General features: G+C 51.7%; 4 protein-coding genes across 5 annotated transcripts in view; 2 read left to right on the top strand and 2 right to left on the bottom strand.

Moving 5' to 3' along the window:
- The window catches only part of Tspear (thrombospondin type laminin G domain and EAR repeats), a 176,804-nt gene that overhangs the window by 73,038 nt on the left and 81,937 nt on the right, over positions 1-21,829 (top strand). The gene's annotated exons all lie outside the window — the stretch shown is intronic.
- LOC131926432 (keratin-associated protein 10-8-like) lies at positions 3,398-4,162 on the bottom strand. Its single transcript, XM_059281861.1, has one exon. It carries the CDS (start codon positions 4,160-4,162, stop codon positions 3,398-3,400), a length of 765 nt encoding a protein of 254 aa, XP_059137844.1.
- Positions 9,411-10,145, bottom strand: LOC131926434 (keratin-associated protein 10-1-like). Of its 2 annotated transcripts, XM_059281867.1 has the most exons (3): positions 10,025-10,145; positions 9,679-9,964; positions 9,411-9,636 (listed from the first exon to the last, which is right to left on the bottom strand). In XM_059281867.1, the coding sequence occupies exons 1-3, from the start codon at positions 10,143-10,145 to the stop codon at positions 9,411-9,413; spliced, it is 633 nt and encodes a 210-aa protein (XP_059137850.1). The 2 variants fall into 2 exon arrangements, with proteins under 2 accessions (XP_059137850.1, XP_059137849.1); XM_059281866.1 differs by having other exon boundaries at positions 9,411-9,964; positions 10,040-10,145.
- Positions 13,953-14,774, top strand: LOC131893720 (keratin-associated protein 10-7-like). Its single transcript, XM_059243831.1, has 2 exons — positions 13,953-14,049; positions 14,134-14,774. The coding sequence occupies exons 1-2, from the start codon at positions 13,953-13,955 to the stop codon at positions 14,772-14,774; spliced, it is 738 nt and encodes a 245-aa protein (XP_059099814.1).

The following is a 21,829-nucleotide window of genomic DNA, read 5'->3' as shown; positions in this document are numbered from 1 at the left end:
AGTGCCTGCACTTGGTCAAATTCTGCTTTGGGAAGGGAGACTCAGAATATGATGCAGGGTCTTCTTGGGAAGTAGGCACGTAGCTTTGTTCAGTGACACTGTCATTTTACGACATTGTAGTCCTCGGGTGACAGGGAGAGCTGAGCACCTGAGGAAGGATGAAATCCAAGATCACAGCAGTGAGTTCTAGGTGGTTCCATATGCTAGAATGAGAGAGGGCTGGGCATATGGGTCACTGCTGGAAGCCTGTGTTGAGGGCAGGTGGCTGCCTCTTGCCAGCTGTCCTCAGCTTTTCTGAGGTGGGGAACTGTGCCAGGGAAGCGGTGTGGAGCTGTAAAACTGTTCGTGGAATTTATGAATTACAGCTAAGCTGGGGGTGGGGGGTTCCGAAGGGTCATTTATTCCACAGTAACACTTAGGAAAGGTCCCCAACCATTTCTCTGGGAAATACACTAAGAGGTGACATTCTCCATGCCTTCACAAAGTACTGATGCATGTGTCCTCAGACAAGACACATGGCTTCACACCCCTGCCTCCATTTCAGGAGTGTGGGTGCTCGGTCCTGGATTCTGTCTGTGGAACATATGCTGTGTGACTCCCATGGTGACACGGGCTGAGTGTGGGTCCCAGCCGAGCTGTGTCTTGGTGTTCTGTCCCCTCATCTCTTTCTATAGATTAGATATCCCAGAGTCACTGGATTGTGGGGAAAAGGGAGTCTGAGGTGACAAAAGACCCATGTGTTCCAAGACCGTGACCCTAAGACTATGTCATCTGAGGCCATGCTATCAATTCCTACATCTTCATAGTGAGCTCACACTCGAGTGATTGGCTTTATCAGATATTTTATTCCAGCCTATCCAAAGGGCTGGGCAATTTTATGCCTTTATCAACTTGTCCCTGATGCCCAGTGAATGCTACTTTTGTCTTTCACCATGGCTGGGTGTCGGGGAGACAGGGATGAACCCCTTTCTCAGAGACACTAAGGTGTCCCAGAGTTCAGTCTTTTTTTAATAGTTCATTTATTTTTACTTTATTTGCATTGGTGCATGACCTGCATGTATTTCTATGTGAGGAGTTACAAGACAGTTTTGAGCTGCCATGTGGGTGCTAGAAATTGAACCCGGGTCCTCTAGAAGAGCAGTCAGTGCTCTTAACCACTGAGCCGTCTCCAGATGCCCATGTGGCCACAGGGAAGGAACTGTCCAGACGTGTCCAGCCAGGTTTGACAGCTTTCCATGTCTCTGGGCTCTCAGCCAAGACTCTCTCTAGCAGCTGGTTCAGAGCCCTGCAGCCCTGACATGCCAGGCTTGCCACTGGCCTTGATGTACCAGTTATACAAGGATTGGTGAGCAGCAGAGAAAGGGGATTGTTTTTAAAGTGCAGCCACACAGGGAAGAGCAGGAGAGGTCCAGTGAAAACACCACCCCTTCAACACCAGGGTAACGTTGAAATAGAGGGTAGGAGATATGCACAGCTTAGCAGTGTTTGGGCTGCCCACCATCATTGTTTGGGCTCTAGTGGCTCCTGCAAGGTATTCTGGGAGACAAACTCCTTCTCTGGCTAGGACCAGGCTCAACTTTTTACTTCTTCCAGCATGAAACTCCCAGGAAATTCCAATTCCTTGGAGTCTGTTGTCTCAAAAGTCTGCAGGGCCACGAGTGTCTCACTTTAGGTGACCTTCCCTCCTGCCAAGTGGCCACATGCTCGTCCATCATCCCATGCACATCACCTGGTCACTGAGAGGCCACATCCCAGTGTTTCTGGGTCAGCCATGTTGCTGCTCCAAGTTTGTGAGTTCAGTTGACCATGAACCCTTGGATAAGAGCCCACAGCCTTCTCAGGGTCTACCAGATACTGTCCACGGGCAGGGGGCTGAGGACATCCTCAGACCCCACAGCATGGACCTGACTAAGCTGAGGCCAGGGCTGGGGTATGGCCACTGGGAAAGTGAGTCTGGAGCTATGACTGACAGATACTTGCATCCCCTGACTCAGGAGGGTCACCCATGCCCCCAGGCTGCTCAGAGCTGGGCCTTCTCAGCTCTACCCAGTTCTGGTCTCCTAGGGCTGTCCTAGCACTCTGACACAAAAGCACAATGCAGTGAGAGGGGAGGCATCCCTGTGCAGAAGAGAGCTGGCAGACAGAGTGGGCAGCCAGGCTGTGCAGGAACACTGGGTGAGGCACCAGGGCATATTAGGTCTCTCTGGAAATGCCATCACATGCATGCTCAGAGCTGCATCTCACCATTTCCGGACCACCTCCCAGCACAGTTAAGGTGACGGCCAGGACCAATTATGAGAGGTAGATCCTGATTCAGTGTCGTCACACTGATGGAGCTGCTAGGGAAGGTGGCCACACCCAAGGGCTGGGAGCAGACAGGAGTCAGGGTACTCTCCCTGAGTACCTGTACATCCTGCTCCACCCTTGCCAAGGTGCAGACCTGCTCCAAGAACGGGGGAAGCAGGCTTGTCACAGCAGGAGCATTGGTGACAAGGATTTTCAGACAGCTAGCAGCACCCAGAGAGAGGACCTAAGAGTGCCAAGGCTGCAGCAGCTCTGCCCTGTTTCCTGCATCCACAGAAAGCCTGGTGCAGACCAGTTTGCACAGATGGACAGCACAGGCCACATATGCAGGTGACCAGTCCTGGGGAGTCCTGGGAATGTGGGTTTTTTTTTGGTTGAATTTGTCTGGGAAGAGGCCCTGAGCTTCAGAAGAGGGATCACAGGCCTTCATGACCACTGGGCAGGGTCACTCAGTTCCAGATATGCCTGTGGTTAAGGGAGACTGTACTCCATGGAGGTCACGTGCCCTCACAGCATGAGGGAAGTGATGGCTGTTCCCCGTAGCCTACCTGACTGGAAGACTGAGGTACATTCTGGGGTGTGTCTGAGAGGACATTTTGAGAGCAGGTTCCCTGAGGGGAATACACCCTGCCTGTGAGCAATACCATCCCATGGGCCGGAGCAGGAAGGACAGAAGGACAAAGGAGGGAATGAAACACAAACATCTCTCTCTGCTTCCTGGACACTGTGAAGAGAGTTGCTTCATTATCACCTCGCCCGAAGCGATGGGCTAAAGCCCTGAGTGAGGCCATTCCTTCCTCCCTGTTGTCTGTGCTAGACGTTTCATCTCAGACACATGAAAAATAACGACACAGAAGAGTGTTGGGTGGCCATGGATTTATTGGTGTTGTGCGGTGCTAACGTCAGGGCAAGTGACCCAGAGCAGCACAGGGACAAGGACTCAGTGACTGGGAAGGTAGGAGGAGAGGTCAGGTCAGCACAGGGGACACGTGGTGTCCCCCTTCTGCGGAGACCATCTATCCCAGGTCAGGAGCAGACCAGAGAGGCTGAGAGGGGCCACAGGGAGGGACCTGAGCCACCAGGAACAGGCCCATCAGCAGCTGGACTTCTGGCCCGAGGAGAGGCCACAGCAGGCCTGGCGGGAGCAGGCAGGGCTGCAGAGCAGGGACACACTGGAGCAGGGCTTGCAGCAGCTGGGCTGGCAGGAGGAGGCACAGCAGGAGGAGGTGGGCACACAGCAGGCAGGTCTGCACACAGGGCGGCAGAGCAGGGACACGCTGGAGCAGGGCTTGCAGCAGACAGGCTTGCAGCAGACAGGCACACAGCAGGAAGATTGACAGCATGAGGGCTGGCAGCTAGACTGCTGGCAGCATGAGGAGGATCCAGAGCAGATGGGTGTGCAGCAGACAGGCTTGCAGCAGACAGGCACGCAGCAGACAGGCACGCAGCAGGACGGCTGACAGCAGGATGAAACTCCACAGATTGGTGTGCAACAGACAGGTGTGCAGGAGAGAGGAACGCAACAGGGCTGTTGGCAGGGGGAGCAGGTGCAGCAAGCTGGCTGGCAGCTAGACTGCTGGCAGCATGAGGGTGTGCAGCAGCTGGTGCAGGCAGACTGGCAGCAGGGGCTGGACCCACAGCTCACTGGGGTGCAGAGGAGGCAAGGGGTTGGGGCACAGCAGTTGGGGGCACAGCATGGGGGCTCACAATAGCTCTCCTGGCAATTGTCCACCTGCCAGGAGGCACCCGTGCAGGCGCCGGGAGAGCAGATCCGGCTGCCGCAGCTCAGATTGCTAGAGCAGACAGATGTGGTGGACGCAGCAATCACGCAGGTCCTCGTGCAGCAGGTGTCAGCCATGGTGGGGGTTGGACTGGGAGGAGTGGCCGTGGGAGTGTGAGTGAGCGTGTTTGTGCGAGGTGCCTGGCCCTGGGGTTTTTATGCTTCTCCCACGTACCTGTCCTCATGAGTGGTCATCTTTCCTTTCCTTGTTGTTCATCCGGTTTCCAGACAACAACAGCCAGTTTACGGCTGGGAGTGTGGGTCACAGCTGGGCCAAGGCACATCCTTATCCTAGTGACCATGTGACACTATGACTAGGTGGATCCAGGGACTGTGAATTTCCTCTGCTGTCTCCCACATTATCTTCAGGAACACAAGCTCCAGCAGGCCTGGTGTCATGAACTCCCCACGCTGCAGGACCCTCTGTTCCTACAGGTGGTGACCACCTTCTCCTCCATCCCACAGACCCCGGGTCCCTCCCCTCCATCCCACAGACCCAGGGTCTCTCTTCTCCATCCCACACTCTTTGTACAATTACTTATAAAACAGCATGCTCATTCTGGTTTTTGTTGTTGTTTTGGGTTTTGTTTTTGTTTTTACTTTTTGTCTTTAGATATGACACAACTCCCTCCTGTGGAGGACAGCATTCTCTCTCACTGTCACCTCCTGGGAGCACCTCCTCCCATGCTGAAGACAGTACCCTCTTAGTGAGCACTTAAACCAGAGCACCCACCATTTATGGTTTAATGTTACTTTATTTCACGTCTATGTCAGTCTTATCTTCGTTGAATGTTTCTGTGTGGGTGGACAGGCCTAATCTGTGTACTCACGTGCATTTCGGTTTTGCTTCTCCCTCTTGGAGCTGGATACGTCCTCTGTTTTTGTTTTCCTGTAATCCGGTCATTACATCTTCCCAGACTGTCCCCTAAGTATCCCCAAGCTCTGGGGACACAAACACCTCCAGTAGCTGATTGTGTTATTTCTTGTAAACATCACTTCTAGTACTCTGAATTCACAGGCCAGTTTGAGTTGACAGGTCTCAGACCCAACCCAACGCTCAACTTTCCTCATCTCTCAGGGCTGGACCCATCTCAGCCCTTGGCGCTACCACCCCCCAGCCCTTGGCCCCCCAGCCCTCGGCCATCCCTCAACCCTTACCCTCCCCCAGCCCTTGGCCCTCCCCCAGCCCTTGACCCTCCCCCAGCCCTTGACCCTTCCCCAGTCCTTGGCCCTCCTCCAGCCCTTGACCCTCCCCCAGCCCTTGGCCCTCCCCCAGCCCTTGGCCCTCCTCCTTTGTCTTCCTTACTATTCCTGTGTCTTTTCCTTCATTTTTCTTCAGTGATGGCTCCTTGTGATTTCTTTCTGGGTTGATGCCCTCATTTTGGAGGCTTTGAAGGCTTTCTGGGGATGGACACGGGGGTTCTATTCTTGTGATCCATAGCATGAACTACAATCCAGTTTTCCTAGCACCTTTTGCTGAAAAGGCTGTCTTTCCCCAGAGATATTTTTGGCACAGTTTGAAGTTGTGGGGAGGGGGTCTAGAGGTCAACACTGAGTATCTTCCTCAGTCACTCGCCACTTCATTTTTTTGAGATAGGAGTCCCTCACTGAACCTGTAGCTCACCAATTCAGCTAGACTGGCTGGCTGGCCGGTGAGCTCCAGGGATCCCCCCTGCCTCTGCCTCCCCGGTGCTGAAGGTAGAGACACTTGCAGCTGTACCCAGCTTTCACCTGAGTGCTGGGAGTCTACTCTGGTCAACACATTTGTGCAGAAAGCACTTTTTCCACAGAGCCATCTCTCCAGCCTCCTGGCACCTTTCCCCCCTATAGTTGGGTCTTCTATGTCACTGGTGTACAAGTCTACTTTTGTTCTGGCAAACTGCTGCTTTCGGGACTTACAACTGTTGTACAGTTTGCGATGAGTCAGTGTGACATCTCCAGCCTTGATCTTTGTGTTCAGGTATGCTTTAAAAATTCAAAGTCTTTCAAGTGTGGGTGTGATGGTGTACACCTTAATCTCTGCACTTGGGAGGCAGATGCAGGCAGATCTCTGAGTTGGAGGCCAGCCTGGTCTACAGAGCGAATTCCAGGACAGCCAGGGATATACAGAGAGACCCTGTCTTGGAAAAAAAATTCAAGTTCTTTTGTGCTTCCTCATGAATTTTAGGACTTATTTTCCTATTTCTCTTAGAGAAGGCTATTGGAATTTTAATGAGCGTGCATTGATTCTACAGGTTGTGTTTGTAACACACCATTTTCATGTTACTGGTTCTCAGCTCTGTGACCATGGGAAGTCCTCCTTTCCATTAGGGCGCTTCCCCCTCTTCCTTTCAACTCCTTGGTTTATTTGTAAGTGTTTTGTTCTCTGAGACAATTGAAAGTAGGGTTCTGAGTCTTGCTTTTTTTCTCAGTCTGTTCATCACTGGAATAACTGTGTGGTGATTTTATATTCTGCCACAAGTGTTTATCAGATTTAAGCATTTCTGGTGGAATCATTGGGGGCTTTTACATAGAAATACTATCTAAAAATAAGGACGTTTTGATTTTGTCTCTCTCCTATTTGTATCCCATTTCTTTATCATGTCTTATTGCTGTGGCTATGAAATCAGGCAATGAATATGTATGCCAGGGGGCTCAGTAAATAAACCACTCAAAATGGCTGCTCTATTACGGGGGAGGGGGTGCGGGGTTGTTATTGTGAATAAGAGAGAAAGAACAGCCAGAGTCATCTGGAAGAGTCCAGAGTAGTCACATGGAGGCAGCACTTAGCTCACCATCTTACCCCAGAAGTTGGTATTGTAATATCGTTCAAATTGTTACATTAAATACTTTTATTATTAATTTTGTCACAATTTATCTTTATCATCATTTTTCTCTTCTGGACTTGCCAGTGTTTCAGTTTGTATTGTCTTTCATCAGCAACTCGTCAGTTTTACTTAGATCTACAATTCCTGCCTTACCTGTCATTTGTTTGTTTATTTTGTGTGTGCATGTACAAGCCAGATGTTGAGAGGATGCTTTCCTTTGTCACTCTCCACCTCATTTTTTTGAAATAAGATCTTTCTCTAACTCTAGAGCCCACCGAATCAGACAGACTAGCTGGCCAGGGAGCCTCGGGGACCCTCCTGCCTCTGCCTCCCCAGCCCTGGGATTACGGTGCCTGCAGCCATGCCCCCCTATTTTATAAATATGGGCTCCAGGGTCCTCATGCCTGAGAAGACAACACTCCACTAATTTCTGGATCTCCCCAGTTGTCTTCTAAAACTTAAAATTTCCCTTGTAGAATTTCATTTTGGAAGCGCTCGTGGTTTTGTGGGCTGAACTCTTACTTTCAATCCTGCTCATTTGTATTACCTAAGGATTTGATTTTCTTCTGAGTCCCACCTCTCCCTCCCACATTAACTGTGTTCAGAGAAGCAGCTCATCCACACTCACTGTTTGGTCCATGATGCATGTCCACACTCGCTGCTGGGTCCACCGTGTATCTCCACTTTTGAATCGGCGAGAGGGGGTGTCTTTAGATTTCCCAAAGGTAACTTTCATTTTATGGTTATGAGTTTATTAACTGTGGTTCAGGAGAGTGGTCCTTATAACGTCTTTTTCTTAGTATTTTATTACAGCTCATCAGCAGCAGACAATACAGAACACAACGTACCCAGCGCACATGAACCCAGCAGCCCGGTTGACGCATCTCAGCAGTTGCTGACCTGCTCAGCTCCCTAGGAGCCATTGTCCCCACAGTCTGGAGAGGACATGTGTGGGACATTGCTCTTTTGTTCATTTCTGAGTGTTTCATGGACTCACTATAGATGTTTAGAACGGTAATGACCACTTGCCTCCCTGCCTGTTTCAAGTGAAGTCATTCTGTCTGTCCGTATGCTTTGGCTTCACGGTGATCAGCCATCTTGAAGGTTCCAGCTCTCTCTCTTCTTTGCTCATCTACGTCTTCTTGTCATGGGTGGGAATGACTTTTGGTCACAGGGTGTCTCCGTAAATGCCTACTGCCACCTCTTTTGTTCATTTAATTTAGTTTCATTGCAAATTCAGAATTTGGGTCCTTTGTCAGTTACATGCTATTAGTGAAGGAAACTGTCATCTGCAGGGCCCAGAACAGAGTGTCTCAGGAGCTTGAGACTGTGAGGCCCTTTCTGCTCCCAGAATCCCTTCCTAGGGCATATCCTCCACCTCCACACCCATGCCTCCAAGGCGCTATAGAACAGACATGCTCTGAGAGCTGTGGCCTGGAGATGGCAGATTATTGCCAGCAGTTTAGTTTCCAGATACCACTGTGTGGCCCTAACTGTAACAGGCTGGACCAGGCCACAAGTCCAGGCCAGAGAGGGTACTCCCAGCCAAGAAAAGGAGCTTGGGGTCAAGTCCTAGGAAGCAGGGACAGGGGCTCTCCCAGGAATGTGCTCAGCACCCCTAGCAAGGATAGATGGCCCATGCAACATGTCATCAAGGTGTGCTTTGGATTTGTGACCAGGGTTTCTATGAGTGGCCATCAAACACCCCTGCCATGCACCAAAGCCCCCCAAACCCTCGGGAGAGCAGGTATCCAGCCACGCTGTTTTATGAAGACCATAGACCAGTGAGACTGTGTGGTAGGAGCCTCCCGGACCCAAGTCCTCTACAAAGAACAGCTCCTAGGACTCACCAACCAGGACAGGGAATTTTGGGGGAGTCAGGGTGGCCAAAGTCATGCCCAGGATAGGTGCCACTGTCAGACCCCCACTGTTGTGTCCCTGAACACAAGTTTATCCCTTGGACATACCTATGGACAGGGAATGCCGGCTTCTGAGACCATGGCAGGGGACGGGGCTCAGTGCCCTTGTGAGCCACCAGGGGTGGGAACTTGAGCATTCATGTGAGCCCAGAGACAATCTTGGTTAGGTTTGTCAAGCAGTTTATTGGAATATGACAGGTGCAGCTGAAGGGGGATTGGATGGGAGTCTGAGAATCCAGAAGAGCCAGGGTTGGCCTATGCACAGTAGAGCCCTGCCACAGACCCAAGGAAATGGCTGGGAGTCCATCTCCTAAGTGGCTTCTGCTTCTGTTTTGCTACACAGAGGGCTAGACTGTAGAGAGCCGTGCTCCTTACTGTGGCAGGGCCGGGAGGTTCCCTGACTAGGAGCTGGGGACTTCTCCCAAAGTGAGGGAGGGGCAAGCAAGGGACAGCCGAGGCCTTGCAAGACCCTGGAGGGGTTATGTAGACAGTTGCTGGTCACTAGCAGAGAAGCCAGGGGTCCGGTGAGAGGGAGCTCCAAAGCTCCGGGTTGACAACAGAGCCCATTCAGCAGCTGGACTTCTGACCTGAGGAGAGGACTCAGCAGGCCTGGCGGGAACAGGCAGGGCTACAGAGCAGGGACACACTGGAGCAGGGCTTGCAGCAGCTGGGCTGGCAGGAGGAGGCACAGCAGGAGGAGGTGGGCACACAGCAGGCAGGTCTGCACACAGGGCTACAGAGCAGGGACACACTGGAGCAGGGCTTGCAGCAGCTGGGCTGGCAGGAGGAGGCACAGCAGGAGGAGGTGGGCACACAGCAGGCAGGTCTGCACACAGGGCGGCAGAGCAGGGACACGCTGGAGCAGGGCTTGCAGCAGACAGGCTTGCAGCAGACAGGCACACAGCAGGAGGATTGACAGCAGGAGGGCTGGCAGCTAGACTGCTGGCAGCATGAGGAGGATCCAGAACAGATGGGTGTGCAGCAGACAGGCTTGCAGCAAAGAGTCACACAGCAGGACGGCTGGCAGGGGGAGCAGGTGCAGCAAGCTGGCTGGCAGCTAGACTGTTGGCAGCATGAGGGTGAGCAGCAGACAGATTGGCAGCAGGGGCTGGACACACAGCTCACTGGGGTGCAGAGGAGGGTCAGGCAGGGAGCTGGAGCACAGCAGCTGGGCTGGCAGCAGCTGGACACACAACAGCTGGGCACACAGCAGCTGGGCTGGCAGCAGCTGGGGGCACAGCAGGTAGGCTCACAGCAGCTCTCTGGGCAGTCGTCCACCTGCCAGGAGGAGTTGGTGCAGGCGTCAGAGCAGACAGACATGGTGGAGGCGGCCATGGTGGGGTTGGCTGGAGGAGGGTGAGGAGTGAGTGAGTGAGTGTTGAGTGTGAGTGTGTGTGAGGTGCTGGGCCGTCAGCTTTTATCCCCCTGTGCTGCTGCTGTCTGGCTTGGCCTCCCTTCCTTGTTGGTGTGGCTCGTGGTCATTATCAGGGTGTTTGTTTGTCTGGGATGTTGTTGTCAGGCCTGTCTGTCTCCTGCCAGTGGGTGGTGCTGGGGACAGTGGTGGGACAGTTAGGTGAGGCTCTGTGAGCAGTGAGGTTGGGGTGTCACTGGTGGGACTCTCCCAGCCATCCTATGGCAGCAGGGATGTCATCCAGCCATGGCCAGATGCCAGGACCCTCGTCCCCTCTCAAGAAGTAGTGGCGGGAGAACAATGTCCTCAGGACAGTACTCGTCCCATAGCCCAGCTCTGGTGAGGACGGTTGTCACTCATGACTGTGCCAAGACCAGAGGTGTGCAGTGACATGTGTAGAGCCATTGGGTTGAGGGTGCAGTGACTGGCCTGTAACTCCTACCCCTAGAGTGTCTCCTCATCTCCTGCACCTCTCTGTGTCCACTCTGCCCTGTGTCCATCCTGCCCTGTGCCTGTGTCCACCCTGCCCTGTGCCTGTGTCCACCCTGCCCTGTGTCTGTGTCCACCCTGCCCTGTGTCTGTGTCCACCCTGCCCTGTTTCTGTGTCCACCCTGCCCTGTGTCTGTGTCCACCCTGCCCTGTGTCTGTGTCCACCCTGCCCTGTGTCTGTGTCCACCCTGCCCTGTGTCCACCCTGCCCTGTGTCTGTGTCCACCCTGTCATGTGTCTGTGTCCACCCTGTCCTGTGCCTGTGTCCACCCTGTCTTTGTACTTAGGGCTGCAGAATGATAAGCTTGGCCCCTACATACTCAAGAAAGCTAGCAGTTCCTGGCTGGGCTCTCAGTTTCTAACCTCAAGGCGGTTCATGATCTGTAAAAACCATAGGAACACCGCATGGGCCAGGAACCTCTGCAGCTCTGTCTCACTGCTCAATGCTCTCCAGCCATCCCTTGTCCACTCCATCCTCCTCCAAAGCTGCTAACATTCCCTGCCAGCCCTTCTTCCCACTAGTCGCCTAGATTTGCCACTCAAGTACTGGGATGTGTGTCTACAGCCACTGCTTTAAAGTTAGGTCACATATGTACACAGAGCCCAGTGTAGAAGATGCATCTGGAAGTTAAACTGTGTGACATCCAAAGCTGGTGCTGGCCAGTGTCCTCTGGAAGCAGTTGCTCCCATGCACTCCATTTCCATCTCTCTGTCTCACTACACATATGCACACACATGCACACATGCACATATTCAGAGCCCATTCTCCTCACCCTAGTGGTTGGGTTCTGTGAGGCACTAGCACTGATTCGGCAGATGCTAACCAGTTGCTGCTGGGGTTCACACAGGGTCAGTTTTCCATGAGCCTCTGGTCATCACATGTGCCACATGGGAGCTTGTCTGGTCTCTGGTCATCCCATGAGCTACACGGGAGCTTGTCTGATGTGCTTCTGTTCAAAGGCTCCTTGAGCCATCTACATGGCAGACTCATCTCTAATGGCCTCACAGTTGCATCAGAGCTTGTGGACTCTCTGTGAAGTGTCCTGTAGTACTAATGTCACAGGACATGGTGGTTCAGCACCATTCACGGGCATTCCCTAGCAAGAGGATAGCACAAACCCAGAAAACTTGTCACCAAGGAGACAATGAGGCTTGTTTTCAGGATGAGTCAAAACCAGAAGGCAGAGCCCTATTATTATCACATCCTACCCAGCTGGGAGCATGCACCTTAAGATTCCCTGCTCTGTATCTATTCATGGATAGCCACAGAAAGATCACAAGTAGATTTGGAGATGCAGATAAATGTCAGAAAGTAAAAATTAAAAAGAATCCACAAATGGTGAGGATTGATTCTTTGCCTATCCATCCAACTACTCATCCACACACCTACCTACTCATCTATTCATACATCTGTCCATCCATCCATCCATCCATCCATCCATCCATCCATTCTTTCATCTATCCACTCATCTATCCATCCACCAACCCATCCACCTATCTATCATCATGCATTCATCTATCCACTAACACACTCATCCATCCACTAACACACTCATCTATCCACTAACACATTTGTTCACCCACCCACCTACTTACCCACACATTTATCTACCCATGTATCAGTGTACCCATCCACCTACGTATCCATCATCTATGTACTTATCCCCTCATCATCTACCAACCACTCACCCACCCACCATCAATCCATTCATCTATCATCCAGACATCATTTCATTCACTCATCCACTACCCATCCATCTAATCCACTTACCCATCCACTATCCTATCTATCCATCTTTTACTCATTCATTTACTGACTCATGCACCCATATATTTACCTACCTACCTACCCACCTACCCATCCACCCACCTATCCATGTATTCACCAACCCACTTACACATCCATTTACTCATCCAGCCAATCCACCCACAAAACTACTCATCTATCTTCTCATGTATCCATCCATCTTACCCACTTATCCATCCACCTACCCCCTCATCCATCCATTCATCTATCCATCAACTCACCCATACACTAGCCCATCTGTCTACTTGGTCATTCATCTACCCACTCACCCATCCATTCACTCATCCATCCATTTGTCTACTTATCCATCTGCTTGTCCATCCGTCATTCATCATCTATATATCCATCCTCTGTGTATACATGTACATAATATGTATGTGTACACATAAATATGTCTCCATGTTTATAGAGTTTAACAACATAGGCTGTATCATACCTAACCCACCACATTGTTTTTATCTTAATTCAAGAAGTTCCTTTTCTGTGACTTTGTAAAGATTTGTCTCATTTACAGCTGACAGAGTTCTAGATTGGTCCATAGGTGCATCCCCTGTTTGGTGTGATTCAAAAATAACACACATTTGCCTCACAGCATGTATGTTAGGAATCTGTTACAGCAGAACCTGGCTCTGTGGGGCTGTATCAAAGCACCCCCTAATGATTCCATTGGGCAGATCCCCTTCCCACTCATGTGGCCACTGAGACATTTAAGACTGAGTGCCTCAGTTTCTTTTTGGCTGTGGAGCCTCATCTTTAGGCATCCTATCTATGGATAGGTTGTGAGGTGTGGTTTCTTCTAAGCATGAGAAGCACTCCCAAGACATCAGCATCCTCAGCTGCTGCATGCTGGCCCTTGCTATGGGGCGTGGCCCACCACAGTACAAGCTTGGGAGCACCCTGCACACGAACACAGGTGTAGGGACATTCAGCCCCCCAACCCCACCACAATCTGTCACTGTTACTTGGACAACAGCTTTGCACACACTACATACTGACCCTTGGAGACTTTCTGCGCTGAGAATTGATTCTACAAACATGACCCACAGAGTTCCTGTGACCAGGACCCTCTTGCTGGGCTCCCTAAGCTCAACCCCTCAGTTAGCTGAGTCTTCAAGGGAACCCATGGCTATCTCTGGTGTTGTCCTAGGGAGTAGAGATGTAGGGGTTTTCCCACACAGCCTCTGAAGGACCTGCTTACAAATATGCATTCTGTCCGTCTCAGAGATGGGGAAGAGCAGCAGATTTGCACAGACTCAGGATGTTTACAAGATGAGTGACAGTTCACAACTAAACAAGGAACTGTTAATGAGACTGCTGGGTCACCAAACAAGGAAGGCTAGAGCCACCAAGGGAATAAAAGCTGAGGGCTCAGCACTTCACATACACACTCAACACTCACTCTCTCACAAACTCACCCTCCTCCAGCCAACCCCACCATGGCCGCCTCCACCATGTCTGTCTGCTCTGACGCCTGCACCAACTCCTCCTGGCAGGTGGACGACTGCCCAGAGAGCTGCTGTGAGCCTACCTGCTGTGCCCCCAGCTGCTGCCAGCCCAGCTGCTGCCAGTCCAGCTGCTGTGCCCCCAGTTGCTGCCAGCCCAGCTGCTGTGCCCCAGCCCCCTGCACTACTCTTATCTGCACCCCAGTGAGCTGTGTGTCCAGCCCCTGCTGCCAATCTGTCTGCTGCACACCCTCATGCTGCCAGCAGTCTAGCTGCCAGCCCTCATGCTGTCAATCTTCCTGCTGTGTGCCTGTCTGCTGCACACCCTCATGCTGCCAGCAGTCTAGCTGCCAGCCAGCTTGCTGCACCTGCTCCCCCTGCCAGCCGTCCTGCTGTGTGACTCTTTGCTGCAAGCCTGTCTGCTGTGGGGCTTCCTCCTCATGCTGCCAGCCATCCTGCTGTCAATCTTCCTGCTGCAAGCCTGTCTGCTGCAAGCCTGTCTGCTGCACACCCATCTGCTCTGGATCTTCCTCATGCTGCCAGCCCTCATGCTGTGTGCCTGTCTGCTGCAAGCCTGTCTGCTGCAAGCCTGTCTGCTGCAAGCCTGTCTGCTGCAAGCCCTGCTCCAGCGTGTCCCTGCTCTGCCGCCCTGTGTGCAGACCTGCCTGCTGTGTGCCCACCTCCTCCTGCTGTGCCTCCTCCTGCCAGCCCAGCTGCTGCAAGCCTTGCTCCAGTGTGTCCCTGCTCTGTAGGCCTGCCTGCTCCCGCCAGGCCTGCTGTGGCCTCTCCTCGGGCCAGAAGTCCAGCTGCTGCTGACCTGTCCCCCAGTGAGAGCATTTCCTATATTTACACTGAATGCCAAGGAACCAGAGCTCACAGAAGAATGTCCATACTCCGTGCTCTATGCAGCAGGGCAGACCATGGCAGTACCCTCCTCTCTCTGACCTTTCTGGGTCCAGCAATCTCACCTCATTGTGATTGTCCCTTCTTTGAATACACTTGAGCAATAAAAACCCTGACTGAACCTGTGTAGACTCCTATGGTCCTTATCGACATCTCATGGCTTCTCCTTTGCATCTGGCAATCTGCTGTGCTTTGGAACCTATTTGTGCTAGTTCAGGGAACAGTTCCCTCTGTCACCTTGCGTTGTAACTGCACCTCCTCTGCACAGTGCCAATCAAACCTGAACAGGTGCTTCCATGCCCTGTGCTTCCCAGAGCAGCCCAGGTGCCTCCTTCCTGAGTGTTTGCCAAGTGCTACCTCAGCTCGCCTGCGGTCTGCTGCTGTCCCCTGTTCAGTGGTGCTAGCAACTGGAATCAGGTCTGGGCCATGGGCCTTGTGAGTAGACGTGTCCCTGCCTCTAGACTTCACTTGGTTCTAAATGCAGAGATCTTCAATGTGTGGGAGGACATGGGCTGTGATTGGAGAGTAAGCACACTGTGATAGAGCACACAGGTCAGGCATACCGTGATGGAGCACACTGTGATGGAGCACACTGTGGTGGAGCACACTGTGGTGGAGCACACTGTGGTGGAGCACACTATGGTAGAGCACACTGTGATGGAACACACTGTGATGGAGCACACAGGTCAGGCACGCTGTGATAGAGCACACTGTGATGGAACACACTGTGATGGAGCACACTGTGGTGGAGCACACTGTTGTGGAGCACACTGTGGTGGAGCACACAGGCCAGGCACACTGAGAAGTCTGCCATATCTTCAGTTATCTAGAATCTTGTTTTGGATGAGGATGTGTTGGCAGGCCGGGATGGTCCTGACTCTATGCCAGTGACCATCCAGTGAACTCAGCTTGTAGAGGGTGAGAGTGGGAAGCGAAGCCCCATGTTGAAGTTCTAGTTCTGGGATATGCAGTTCTGGGATATGGCAGGTGTCCATGTGCCTGGCACCAGCCACAAGCTCAGTGCATGGCTCACAGCACCTGGGACCAGATTGAAAATAGCTCCTGAGCCTGTTCTATGGGAAATACCCCTGCCTTCCCTGTGGCTGAGGAGAGAACACCATCCAGGTCCAGGTGATAATACATTTGTTGAAGGCCACATAAGCAGGAAGAAATTGCTGTAGATATGGGGGACACTGTCTCACCCTGACATGTCACATCCTCATGCAGCCACTGGTGCGCTGCCTGAGGCCTGAGAGCATGGAGACTGGTTCACGCCGAGGGACGCTTCAGTGCTTCATTCAGTGAGGCTACTGTCTAGACTCCCAATCAGTCAGCAGCAGCACAAGGGACAGAGGCTGGTGTGGCTGTGGGTGCCCCGAGGCCTGTGGTCTGCCTGCACTCTGGGAGGCAGCGGAGTCTGTAACATGGACAGAGATCTGCAGCCACCCAAGGTCTTTGAGAGCATGTGGCAGGACGGCAGGGGCCTCATCTCTGTCCTTCCAAACATAGGTTAGTGGCCTCCCCCACCTCATGCTCTTGTCATCACAAGCCTGATCACAGGCTAGCCCACTATGGACTGACACCTCTAAAACTGTGAACCCAAAGAAACCAGTGAGCTCAAGTGTTGTTTGCAGTGACAGAAAGCTGCCTCGTGCCCCGAGGCCTTCTCTGGCCCCCCTTTCACCCTGCTATGTCCTGAAGTCATGTCTCACCCCACATGTGACTGTGATGGTTACTGGACATAGGCTGAGGGCAGAGGCACTGGCCCAGGGACTCCGTGTTGCTGTTGCTGTGACCCCCAGATGAGGGATGCCACACTGCCCTGCCCCTGCTGAGTTTCACCCAGGGCCAACTCTGACTTGGGGTTAATTATCAGGTTGAAGGGGTACCTTACTTGGTTCTCACTCCCCATCTTATTTTATTGCTATGATAAATCTTCACTCCATACAATTAACTACCAATGAGACAGACAATAGGCTCACTCTATTTTCTCAGTGAGAGTCACTTGGTGCATAGAGCTCAGCAGCAGGGATGGAGACTGGATCAGGGCACCCCACACGTCTGTGTGGACCGAGGTGTAGGAGACAGAGAAGGTGCTGCTTCCCTAGGGACCCAGAGCCCTGGGGTGGGGGTGGGCTGAGGCTCCTTGTGTCTTTCCCAGATCTGCTTTCAGGTTTCCTTCTGGGGAGATGCTGGCTGCATAGACAAGGCCTGGGCAGTAGTGTGGGTCAGGCCAGGTATGGTGGGTCAGAGACAGATCCTGAGGAGTCACAGAGGAAAGCACACTTGGGACTCAAAGATATCCTGTCCTCAAACACGAGGAATGGGCTCACTGTATCCTATGGCTTTGCGTGACTTCTCATCCTAGAAACTGTAAAGATGGGAAGCCACTGCACACACACACTGTGCAGCCTGGCGGGAGGACCATGATCCCATAGGAAGGGAGCCCAGCCCACATCATCTGTGTACAGCAGTGACTCCAGACCACACAGGACTGACTCCCGGTGCAGGAGGCTTTCTCAAGCCAGAAAGGCGAATAGCGGAACTCAGGGAGCTCTAGCTGGATGGACTTGGTAGGTGAGGTGCAGGAGAGCAAGGAATTGGTGCACTGTGGGGTGCTCTATGTCCTCTATGTCCTGAGGCTGGGCAGTCGTGCATGGGCACTGTGAATGAGAGCAGTTACCCAGACTCACCACAGGCTGGAGATGGCCAGAGCAGGGGACCTACCCCAGGGCTAAAAGCATTAGGTCTACATGGAGAAGCAGCTCGTCCCGGTCATGGTGTTGACCTTGTCCCCAGGCACAAACTCTGTGGTCAACCCCATCAGAGTGTCACCAATAGGGACCATGAGAAGAGAGAGCTGGCTCATAGGAGTGTCCCTCCAGAAAGGAGACATCACCCTTCAGTGGGGTGAGGGAAACCCACAGAACAGAACGGCATGCTCAGGCCACAGTGGGAAATAATCTACAGAGCAGGCCAGCACAGTCCAGGATGGAAGCAATGGACAGAAAGAAATCCAGAATGGCAGAGCCAGTGAAATTAAAATCATGGCATTAATGATGTGCGAGGACCAGACCAAAATCAGGAGTGTACTCAGGGGAGGCCGAGAACAAAACAGATACCGAGAATTGAAAAACTGAGAAGCAGCAAGAAAACCCAAAATGATTGAAGATGAGACAACATGGAAGATAAGAACCTGCAGATGAAGTTCTCCAAAGAAGGACCTCGAACAACATCTAAAGAGGTACATGGAGCCAGAGTCGAGGGCAAAGCAGAGCCGGAGATGCGGGCATAGCATTGAGCAGCCTGACGCACGTAAAACCATAGTATGAGAGGAAAGTCTGGGCCAGGAAGCTGAGTAAAGAGAAAGCACCCAACAGCCACCTGTCAACTGACATCTAAGCAATGTTCCGTCCTACAGTGGAAAGCTGAGTTTAAGCATACCTGAACACACACAAAATAAGCCATCTCCTCAGCCCCGTGAGCCACAGCCCATCTCACGGACTAAAATCCAGACTGTATCCAGACCTCAGGAGAGCAAGGAGTCACCCATGGGAGAGCTGCAAGCATGTGGAAATTAAAGAGAATGTGTAAAAGTAGCCCAAGGGCCAAAGATAAAATCACCATGGGAATCAGAATGTATCCTGAGAAAAACAAAAAAGAAATCACACGTTTCACTCCGAGATCAAGCTAGCACAGCATGTACGGAGTGGCGCTCTGTGATTGTTCTTGGTAAGCAAGGGAGGCCCGGAGTCTGTGCTTTGACTCAAAGCTGGAGATGGGGTACACAGAAGCCCCAAATAACCAGCTAAGTGAAGGCCATGAGCAGTGGGAACAGGCAGCTTGACGAGGAAACAGCCGAGGCCAGGGTCTTGCATTTCGGGATGACAAAATGGACACTTTTAGCTAGCTTTACTGGTCAAGAAAAAGGAAGAAGTACATGACCCATATTAGAAAAGGAAAGGGTCGTCACCCCAGAGTCTGTGGACACCAAAGGGACAATGCAGAAGGCAATGGCCTCACGTGGACACATCCAGCAGTGCAAAGGGAACAACCACGTCATTGGAAAGACAGAGACTGTAAAACTAACATGAGAAAAACAAAAGATCAGAGCATCCCTGTAGCAGGCAAAGAGATTAAAGTCTTAAGTAAAAACCCATTACCAAGAAAACACGGATTCCAAGAGGCCTCACAATCAGATTCTCATTCTTTATGGGAGAAATGATACCAATCTCACTGTGCATGAGAACACAGAGGATGAGACCCATGGGCGTGCATGTGCACGTGCATGCGCGCATATGCACACACACACACCACACACACACACCACTTTATGAGATGAACTATATTTCTAGATAATTGCAATCAAGTGTAGGAGATAGTGGGGTGTGTGATGCCTGCCTTTAACCTCCCCATCAGGACACAGAGGTCAGAGGATCTGTATGACTTCAAGGCCATCCTGGTCTACATAGCCACTTCCAAGCTAGCCAGGGATGTATAGTAAGACCCTGTCTCAAAATAATAAAACAAACAAAAAAGCAATGGGAGTTGGAGATAAATAAGCAAACCATCAACTAAAACATTCAAAAAAAGTAAGTAACAGATTAACTAAAAATATATGTAAGATCTAAAGATGGTGAAATATTTCTGAAAGAGATTAAAGAAATCCCGGATGATTGACTGGAGAGGTATACCATGTTCATGGACCCAAAGACATAATGTTAAACGTCTGATCCTCCCTAAGTGATCTGTGGCTTTAATGAAATCTCAGTCAAAATCTGGCCAGCCTTTACTGTCAAATTTGATGGGCTGGTTCCAAAATTTCTGGGATGCATAGATGACCCAGAGTGGCCAACCAAACCTGAAAAAGGCAAAGAGAATCAGAGAACTCCCATTATTTGAATCAAGACTACTTGAACTGTGTGCTGTGTGAGGTGTAACAGTAACCACAGAGAAAGGGGACTGACTGGAGTCCAGAAGAATCCCACCCATGTGTGCTCAGTAGGGTGTTGGTTGAGGAGGCCCAGTGAACACAGGGAAGTTATCTGCAAGGAACTGGAACAACTCAGGACATCAAAAATTGACTCAAAATGTTACAGAATGAAACATGGGGTGCTAGCCATGCTCCTCACTGTGAGGAAACACCTGGGGGAAGCAACCTGAGGGAAGCCAGGCTTATCCTGGCTCATTGCTCAAGGGTGAAGAAGTCATGGCCGGTGGGAGTGCAGCTCTGCTCCTTATGTAGGCCAATCAGGAAGCAGGGAGCTTGGGCTGGGAGCATGAGGGACTAGAATCTTTAAAGAGCTGTACTTCTGGCCCTCCCCTGCCAAGCCTCAAGCCCAGACACTCCGGTACCCCCCCTAAACAGCACTACCAGCGAGGGAAGAGTGTTCAAACACCCAAGTCCTGGGGGACATTTCACACCCAACCCTCAGCAGGAGCCTAGTAATAAATCTGTGTGGTTCTGAGTTAAACAACCGCCTTCAGGGAGGGTCACTGAAGATAAAGGGTAAAGTGGGCTTCGCTAGGCTCAACACTGAAGAAAATGAAAAGCTGAGACACCCATGGGGAGAAGGTTTTCAGTATTTATGTTAATAATATGTTTGACATCCAGAAGTCATGAAGAGCATGTACTTTAATAATCCAAATACAGACAATCTGATCTAAGAAAAATAGGCAGGAGGATTCGAACTGACACCTCACCACAGCCGCACAAGATACCCCACACTGTCAGTCACCAGGGTAATGCCAGTGGTGTGGTACCTGCAGGGGCCCACTCCAGAAAGCCAACAGAGGCATGCGCTGACATTGCGTAGAGGTGACACTAATCCCTCATGAGTGTCGTGGCTTTGATGTGCCATATCCCCACAGGCTCCAACATTTGGGAGATGGAAACTGTCCGGAGGAAGTAGCTCCTTAGTGGGCAGCACTTGGGGGATGATAACCTGACCCCACTTCTTGTCACCTCTCTGCTTCCACCAAGATGTGAGCGGGCAGCCTCATGTGCCTGCTGCCACAGCTGAACATAGCTCTGCCCTTCCCTGCCAGGGTGGACCGCATCCTCAAACCCTGAACCAAGATAAACCCTGCCTCCATCAAGCTGATTCTTCTCAGATAATTGGTCACAGCATGGAGGAAAGCGGCTAACACAGTGGGTTAGAGGGTGGAGACAGACAGCGGTGAAGCTGTGAGGAAGCCCTGGGCAGCTGCCTGACAGGAGAGCGAGCGCATCAGGCCTGGTAGCCACACTCTTCCTCAGTCTTCACAGAGAGAACCCGAAACATTTACTCAATGGAAACTGAGCACAGATGTCCACACAGTGTGACATGCTGTCTGGGCATGTATCCTCAGTAATCCAAAGCAGGGATGTGGGGGGTACCCGATGTGGGAGGTGGAGGGGTGCTGGGTGAAGGAGCTGGTGGAAACAGTTCCTCTGAGCTGGGGGGAGAGCAAGGCTCAATTGGAAGTGGCTGGGAAGGAGAAGAGGCTAGGAAAATGGCTGAGACTCTGATGAACAGCATGCCCTGGGGGGCTCTGGGTACAGATGGATGCAGGATGGAGGGACAAGAAGGACTCAGAGAGGGAAGTCAGGGCCCAGTCAGTGGTGTGCAAGGTGGGATGGGGACATGGGCATTGGTATCCTTGCTTCTTTGGGGATAATGGTCAGCTGATTATGATATCTCTGGCCTCTGCCATAGCCCCTCACTGTGGCTCAGCTGGAAGTTTCCAGGTCTTGACATGTTGCTCACACATCTGCGCACCCATTGTAGCCCATGTCTTCTCCACATCATAGAGAGCTTATAATCCATGGCCCTTTGTGAGTGAGACCCAATGTAGCCTATAGAGAGAAGACTATGTTCTTGTGTCCCTATGTCTCAATGTCCCAGTAGAGGGTACTGGGCAGTGCCTGGTCCTGTGTATCCCCCTTCTTCCCCACAATGATTTTGTTTCCAGATGAAATCTCTTGT

The sequence above is a fragment of the Peromyscus eremicus genome, chromosome 16_21, assembly GCF_949786415.1.
Source record: "Peromyscus eremicus chromosome 16_21, PerEre_H2_v1, whole genome shotgun sequence".
Taxonomy (NCBI): domain Eukaryota; kingdom Metazoa; phylum Chordata; class Mammalia; order Rodentia; family Cricetidae; genus Peromyscus; species Peromyscus eremicus.
The sequence above is the reverse complement of the archived record's forward strand: the minus strand, read 5'-3'. Positions and strand labels throughout refer to the sequence as shown.